This window comes from Terrapene carolina, unplaced genomic scaffold (assembly GCF_002925995.2).
Source record: "Terrapene carolina triunguis isolate 2854851 unplaced genomic scaffold, T_m_triunguis-2.0 Scaffold35098, whole genome shotgun sequence".
Classification (NCBI taxonomy): Eukaryota; Metazoa; Chordata; order Testudines; family Emydidae; genus Terrapene; species Terrapene triunguis.
The window spans coordinates 15,629,393-15,637,663 of record NW_020699449.1 but is presented as its reverse complement, the minus strand read 5'-3'; the positions used below and the strand labels follow the sequence as shown (position 1 = coordinate 15,637,663).

General features: G+C 43.7%; 1 protein-coding gene across 1 annotated transcript; it reads right to left on the bottom strand.

The window, feature by feature from the left end:
• Positions 1 to 5,912: 5,912 nt before the first annotated feature.
• Positions 5,913 to 7,688, bottom strand: LOC113405329 (calicin-like). Its single transcript, XM_026646458.1, has one exon. The coding sequence runs from the start codon at positions 7,686 to 7,688 to the stop codon at positions 5,913 to 5,915; it is 1,776 nt and encodes a 591-aa protein (XP_026502243.1).
• Between the last annotated feature and the right edge of the window lie 583 nt (positions 7,689 to 8,271).

Sequence of the window (8,271 nt, the reverse complement as noted above, 5' to 3'; positions counted from 1 at the left end):
TAGGGGCGGGTGAGGTGCTCCACTGTACGGCGCTGTGTGTGTTCGTGCGCCCCCAGGGGCATTGCACAACTGTCTTGTGTATACACGTGTCCTCTGTGGGGGTTACATTGTCTGTATTCCGTGTGGGCGGGTGTGACAGTGTGGGCGTGTGCACTCTGCTTGCACGCGCGTGTGAATCGCGGTGTGTCTGTTACATTGTGCATTAGAGACAGAGGCGTGGGAGGGCCGGTTCTCCAGCTGTGCACGGCTCCGATGCTGTTCCAGACTCCCCGTGTAGGGACAGCCACACAGTCAGCTAAAAACAAAACTGTGGAAGTAGGGTGCCTGCCTCCCTTGTGAGTTTGTTTATGGGACAACTAGTATGTTGTGATGTCATCACATACCATCAAAATGTCATCACCCGCCCAAAGGAAATGCAGACCGACCATTCCCTCCTGCTTCAGATGTGTTTTACTAGGAAATAAGTCAGTAAACACCGGGCCAGTACGGCAGAAGAGTTTTCCCCAAAAGTGTAATAAATGAGTATTACACGTTCTGCTGCCTGCTGTGGAAAGTTAGAGACAACAATGCAAGATGCTAAATTTGCTAGAGGTTTTGCAATTCAACTCCAACGTGAAGTCAGAACAAGGATGCATTTCTTTTAAAAAATAATCTTGTGAAGACAATACAATAAAAATAATAATTCCCATTTCTTATATATAACACTTTTCATCTATAGAACTCAACGCACGATACAAAGGAGGTAACAAAGTTCAGTGGAGTGTATTCCATGTTCCTCTTGGAGTCCTAAGTGACCCTACCATATAGTTTGTTCTCTCTTCACAATTCCACCCTTTTAAGGCCTCATCCACCGTTCTTTCATTCCTAATACCTTCCCTTAATCAGCTAGAGCAGGGGTCAGCAACCTTTCAGAAGTGATGTGCCGAGTCTTCATTTATTCACTCTGATTTAAGGTTTCACGTGCCAGTAATACATTTTAACATTTTTAGAAGGTCTCTTTCTATAAGTCTATAATATATAACTAAACTAGTGTTGTATGTAAAGTAAATAAGGTTTTTAAAATGCTTAAGAAGCTTCATTTAAAATTAAATTAAAATGCAGAACCGCCCAGAGCGGTGGCCAGGACCCGGGCAGTGAGAGTGCCGCCGAAAATCAGCTCGCGTGCCGCCTTCGGCACACGTGCCATAGGTTGCCTACCCCTGAGCTAGAGTGTTCAGCCTTCCTCTCTCTCTTTCTCCTGATGTCCTATGTCTCTGAGAGAAACTGCTGACTCTACACCACTGTGTATTTCTTTGGAAATGATTGCATTCTCACAAACAACATGATTGTGAGGAGTCAAGATCAGGAAAAGAAGAATTCTTAAGAAGGTCCTGATTTCTTGCAAATGCTTCTAACAACAAAGAATAGGGAAGATGGAATAGGGAAGATGGAAATATATAACAACCAGAACTGTCTCTAAATACGTTTTGCATAAGATGTCAGTGAATCTTTGAATAGTTTTCACATTTAGAGCACAGGATAATTGCTATCTCATCTACATCAGAATGGCTTAAATTAATCTGTGGTTTAAAAATTGATGCTCTGTGAGGGGGTGATGAAGAATCCCCTCCATAAATGATTTGACATGACCCAGGGCTGAAGGATGCAAGTGGAAACATCTCGAATTCAGACGCATCTTGAAATATTTTTTGCATCATTCTAACAACCAACTTCTGCTTTTGCTGTCCCAAAGATAAGTGATTTGGGAGGTGCACTCCATCTCCATTGCTGAAAGTTGGGCCCCCCTTCTTCTTACATCTACTGATATTTCACACTCGCAGGTAAAGCTTTGTACAGGGAGGTTAAATGAGTAACTCTCAATAATATAAATCGTAATTGAGCAACTATATTCTTCAGGCATCTCTGAGAATGTGGGATTTGTAAACATGTGCCCACTCTCACTAGAAAGACATTGTGTCGATGAAGTCTTTACTTAATGTTTCTGGCAGCAGCCAGAGCCCCGGGCCCTTTAAATCGCCACCAGAGCCCCGGGTGGTGCAGGCCGGGCAGCGTGGAAGGGCTGTCAGGGGGAGGCTGATCCCCCCGGTCCCAGCCCTTCCACCTGAGGCCCCGCCCCTTCTGGGAGCCCAGAGCTGGGCCCCCGTACTGGTAACTAATTTTTCTTACTTTCACCCCTGCCTACAACTGGCATTTATCTAGAAAATGACTAGCATTCGCAGAACTGTAATGCACAAGAGCTGGGGGGGTACAGAAATCAAAAACTGATGACAGTTAACATTAAGTGGGCATGGGTGACTAGGGTCTGATCCAAAGCCTATTGAAGTCAATGGAAAGATTCCTACTGTCTTCCATGGACTATAGATTATACTCCTAATCCTCATCTTTTTTAAAATCTGTGACAACTAATTTGCAACAGAGGGTCCTGTGGCACCTTTAAGACTAACAGAAGTATTGGAGCATAAGCTTTCGTGGGTGAATGCCCCCTGCCTTGCATCTGATGAAGTGGGTATTCACCCACGAAAGCTTATGCTCCAATACTTCTGTTAGTCTTAAAGGTGCCACAGGACCCTCTGTTGCTTTTTACAGATTCAGACTAACACGACTACCCCTCTGATAACTAATTTGCATATATTCCCTAGTTTAGCTAGAGCCATTTGATACATACTTTGAAAAAGATGAGACATGTTAACATACTATAGCATATAATCCTTATTACTTATTCAGAATCAAGTTAATATTCAATGAATCTGGCTAAAGATTCTAGATTCTCTGAGTACGCTTAAAAGAGTGATCCAATTTCTAAATACCTATCCTCTTTTTGGCACATCTCTTACGTATGTACTTGTTGTGAAAGCTTTTCCTTTACAAGGACAGTCCATATTTTACTTACCACCCAATTCTTTTATATCCGTTTCTTTCCACTACAATTCCTCTTCCCGCTCCAGTGGACCTGGATATGACTCAACTTTTCAGATAGATTTGTCATCTTGAGAGTTAATTAAATGTAGATGACTAAGGTGGAGTGGAGAGAAGGGTGTGTCTAAACCTCTCAGTCACTATTCTCTGTTTCTCACAGTGCCTACAATGTGCTAATCACTTTCCAAAGATAAAAGGCACAGTTCCTACTCAAAAGAACTCACATGGATGGAAGGTGGAAAAAGAAGGATAACATACAAATAAGTAAAAGAGCTTTATGGTCCTAAGCAACATTTTGATAGTACTAAGTGATCCAGAGTGGGGGTATGGTCTTTCTTTTTGGCATAGCCATGTAGACTATCCCAAATAACTCTGTACCCTTGCTGTTGTTATAAACTGGTTAGGGTTTGGTAGTGGTAACAATAACAGTGGGTTTTCAGGAGGTATGTGAATGAGGAGAAAGAAGTGGATCTGTGGACCAGCTCAGAAAGGGCATTCCATGCATGAGGGGTGGTGTGGAGAAAAGCACAGAGATAAGCAGTCAAGTGGCACCAGCAGCAACAGGGAGGGAAGGAGGGTGATGTGAAAAGAGGCCAGGAAGAATAAGTAAAGAGGGTTTTGAAGGCAAGGACAACAAGCTTGAAGTAATGGAATGGAGGCAGGGAAGCTAGTGGGTGAGTCACAGAGGGAGTGACATTGTTTCCTTGCCCGATAGTTTCACAATCTTAACAGCTATTCTGTGACTGGACTGGAAGAGGCCAATGTGAGTGTTTGGGCGTGCAGAGCGAGTTACAGTAACTCTATATAAAACGCTATCAGCTTGAAATAAATATCTACTAAGAAACAAGAGCAAGTTACCTGTTTGCAGCCATACCTGAAGCACTTTTTCAAGTAAAGCAAATGATCTCTTCCTCAGGGGAAAGGCTGAATTATAAAGAATAAAAGTACTAACTGGGGAATGTAAGCAACTTCAAATTCCCATCTAAATAGACTTACTTTACCCCCAACCCCACAATAGGAAAGAATGCACAACACCAGTGAATCTAAATATTGACAGTGACATGGAAATACTTCCTTACTGAGGAGTTAGTGAATTAAATCCGGAAAAGATAACACTGAGGCCCCATTCAGCAAAGCACTTACATACATGCTTATCTTTACACATGTGAGTAGTCCTATTGATATCAGTGGCCTGAGTAACAACAGTGAAGACTGAAGTTCTCCAGCTAAAGGCTGGCCTGCCAACTTGCTTCAACCTTGACCTGAGTGGGAGAGTCATTCTCCATAGCATTCAGTTCTTGGGGTCTCTGCTGAAGCTGCTAAGGACAGTGCTGGTGGTTTCTGATGTAAGTACCTATCTACAGGACTGATACCTCAACTCATGTCACGTAATCCAATGCCCAGCCGGCAGAGAGTAAAGAATAAAACTCCATCTACATTGGGAAACTGGCCCGTTCCTGCCAACACTTGTCCGCAATGGAACCCTCTGAACTGGTGATGAAAAGGGTTTTACTTCTAGTGTAGGTAGGATAAGAGCAATTTCAGCAATTTCAGCACCACTGCAAATAACTGTTTTATTTCCATCTCTTTTAGGGTATGCCTTCACGGGATCTGGAGGTGTAATTTCCAACATGAGAAGACATACCAGCTAAAACAGAAGTGTAGCCACAGCAGCAGGAGGAACTCGCCACCTTGCATACCTAGGGTCTCAGATGGGATTGTACGTGGGACTGCTACACTTCCATTTTTAGCGCATTAGCTTGATCACACCTAGCGCAGGTATGTCTCCTCAAGCTGGAAATTACATCTTCCAGCTCTACGGTAGACGTGCCCTTACTTTCAGCCTTACGTCTCCCTCAATAATGTAAGCAAAAATCCTCATCAATCCACCTACCATACTCCTTCTAGGTCTCTAAAATCATTCCTGAGTCCATCAAAGCCTCAAATATTCTTGGTAAGTCTCAATCACACTTTCCGTAACTGTGAGGAAAACAGTTCTGTACCATCGACACTAGCCATGAAAGCATTCTCAACATTCGTTTGGGAAGATCCATTGCTGGCAGCCATCATCACTTTGTAGCATAGACGAGGCTCTTGAGTCACTTCAGGACCCTGGGTCAAGCTAATGACACACTCCATATCCCTGTACCACTCTCTGGCCACCTCTGTATTTTTTAAACTCTGAGTTTTCCCTGACTACCCAACCATATCAACTAAATATACCTCCTTTGAATATTAACATATCTTCTAACCCCCGACCTGATCCTACTTCCATGTAAGTCAATGGCTAAGCATAAGAACATAAGAATGGCCATATTGGGTCAGTCCATCTAGCCCAGTATCCTGTCTTCCAACAGCGGCCAATGCTCCAGAGGGAATGAACAGAACAAGTAATCATCTAGTGATCCATTCCTGGTCGCCCATTCCCAGCTTCTGGCAAACAGAGGCTAGGGACACCATCCCTGCCCATTCTGGCTAATAGCCATTGATGGACCTATCCTCCATGAATGTATCTAGGTTTTTTTTTAAGTAACTATTGACTTCCATGGGAACAAGAGCAGGCCTTTGATTTGTAAATAGATGTAGATATCCTTTGTTGCACAGCATTCTTTTGAACCTGGCCAGACCCAAATATGGAATGCAACGTGTGACCGAGACCCAAAATGAGGGGCACCCAAAAAATATTCATGCATGAAATTTAAAACACCGTCAGACTCCTTTCAGTTTAAGAACTCTTTCTATAATCTCAGGCCCATGATTCTCTATTGCTGAAATAAAGAATCTGCAAAGTGAAGGAACATCAAATTTGTAATTTTGGGATACAAATAAGTGACTGTTCCTTGGAATGAGGGACCACTGATGGGCATGCTAAATAGTAACATCCACTGGAATCTGCTATGACATAAAGAAACAAAGTGAATTAATAATGTATCATTTGTTTGTATCAGCGATTCAATCATTCTTTATTGCTAGGAATTGTATTTGTTTTTTCCAAATTAACTTATTACAATTTTTCGGAGAATCTTGCAAGGTAGTTTAACTGTACAGCAAGCTGGGCAATCCAGAGCTTCCGGAGGATCGGACAAAACTTTCCATTCCCCTGTCTTTTGGTCTAACAGGTAGGCATTTGGATTGACAGAATAATCTTCAGGACGCTTGTCACCTGCACAAATGATGCCTCCACACACGAACACCTTGTTGTCACCAATAGAGCATACTGCATGAGACAAATCCAAAGTATAGTTATTTGGCAAGAGAGGCACAGTGTTCGTGGACTTGTTGGTTTTAATCTTCTGCAGGTTTATGTTCAGACTTTGTTTGTGGCTCTGTATGCTCAGGATGTTGTCCTGTTGAAAAGACAACAGAGGTTTGTGATTGAATTCAATGGGAAAGGTGAGGTACTGTACCACTTCTCCTGTCTGAGTGTCAAAACAATCCACCATCCCTACTCGGGAGAAACGCCCATTGACCAGGCATCTTCCCGTCACAATATAAATAGACTTGTCTTCCTTTGTGATCAATGCAGTTGCATCCATAGGAATGCTCATCTTCCCAGCCAGTGTCCACTTCTCTTTCCTCTCGTCATACTTGTAGATGTTAGAGACATATTTTCTTGGGGCTGTGCTGCCTCCTACAGAGTACACCACTCCCCCACACGTCACCATGGTATGGAAGACCAAACCTATGGGCAGATCAGGCAGTTTAGTCCAGGAGTTGTTATCTATATCATACCTCCAGGCAGTCTTTAAGCCAGATATCTGCTCTGTTGTTCCTCCAGAAACGTAGATGTACCTTCCTACTGCAGCTGCACTGAGAGCGGCTGCTTTATATGGCATCTCCGTTAGTTTTAGCCACATGTTCTCCTCAATAATGTAAGCAAAAACCCCATCATTGAATCTACCATGCTCTTTCTGGCCTCCTAAAATCACCACTGAGTCCATTAAGGCCCCCTTTCTTTGGAAAAGCAGCAGACTTTGAGGAATTTCTTGCTTTCTGTCACTCAAAATGGTCTCCATCTGGGCCAGGGGGCCAGAGTGACTCTCAAACAGCAGCACTTCGCGGCTGGCAGCCAGCAGCGTCTTGGTCGAGATACCAGTTAAATGAATGTAGGGGAAGAACTTTTTGAAATACTTATCTCTTTCTCCCCGTTTGTGTTTCACCCACTGGAGCAGGGCAAGGAGTGCTTGATCCTCGTTCTGCACGTGAAGGTTCTCGTCCTTTAGCAGTTTGCCAAAGATCTGGTGGGGGCACTGCAGGAGGTCTGAAATTCCCTCTGGGCCCGACCAGTAGTGGAAGTTGTCACGGATACCAGTGTAGGCACTGTTTGCCACCTCTTTCAGCTCATAAGTGTTGGCTAGGAACAGGTAGCACAGGCAGTTGTTCTTCTTGAGGGACCTAAGGAGGAAGTCAGAGCAGTGGGCTCTTAGAGACTCCAAGCTGAAGTAGTTAGCCCCTTTCAGCAACTCCTCCACATTCTTCTCAGACACCAACACCTTACCAGTGTAGAAATAGTCTAGCAGCTGCTCCACCAAGGTAGGATTCAGGAAATTAGCATCGATGATGATAAAGAGCTCATCACCTATCTTCATGTCATTGCTTGAGATCAGATTCTTCACGTGGGTAGACACAGCTGCCAAGACATTGAGGTGGGCAAAGAAGACCTGCTGGTCCACACTGAGTACCATGTCGCAGAACTCCCTATTCTTTCTCTGCTTGTTGAGGGCCTGCAGGACCAAGCTGTTGTGGTTCTTTTCTGTGAACTGCATCTTCATGTTATTAGTATGGTTGGGCAAGAAACAGGGATGAGAGTGCAAGCTGTAGGAGGACTACTTGTCAGGTGTTATGAAAGCCCCACTTGGTGACAGAGGAGTGATGTCATCAAGTATAGCGGCCAGGTCACAATTCAACACCTGTGACATGTAGAAAAAGAGTCTTTTAACAATCTGGCTAGCTGTGATATAGAGAGAGTATGAATTGCTGTAGTATCAAGGCATGGAAATAGTAAAATAAGAGAGGCACAAGACAAACCAGACTGGGCTCTTCTCTCACCTACCTGGGGTAAGAGCTATATATGCATTTATATAAAATCATTTTTGCCCCATCACTATGGCTAGGTTAGGCGTTTGCAGGAATATGCATTTTGCACTGAGCTTTCAAGGTGGTGGATCTGGAATGCATTCTGGTCTCCCCTGGTAGATTATTTCACTGTGTAGGGTCCAGTACCCAATTCACCTTGCCTTCAGCTGCCAATATTCTTACTCTAGGAGCATCTGTGTCCCCAAGAAGCACTGTGGTCTTATAAGTAGGTAACCTGGCTCCAGCCCATTAAAGACTTTGAGGTTAGGACCGGATATT

Bases quoted from the DNA above. Each gene is read 5' to 3' on its own strand.
- LOC113405329 (XM_026646458.1), bottom strand. From the start codon at position 7,688: ATGAAGATGCAGTTCACAGAAAAGAACCACAACAGCTTGGTCCTGCAG.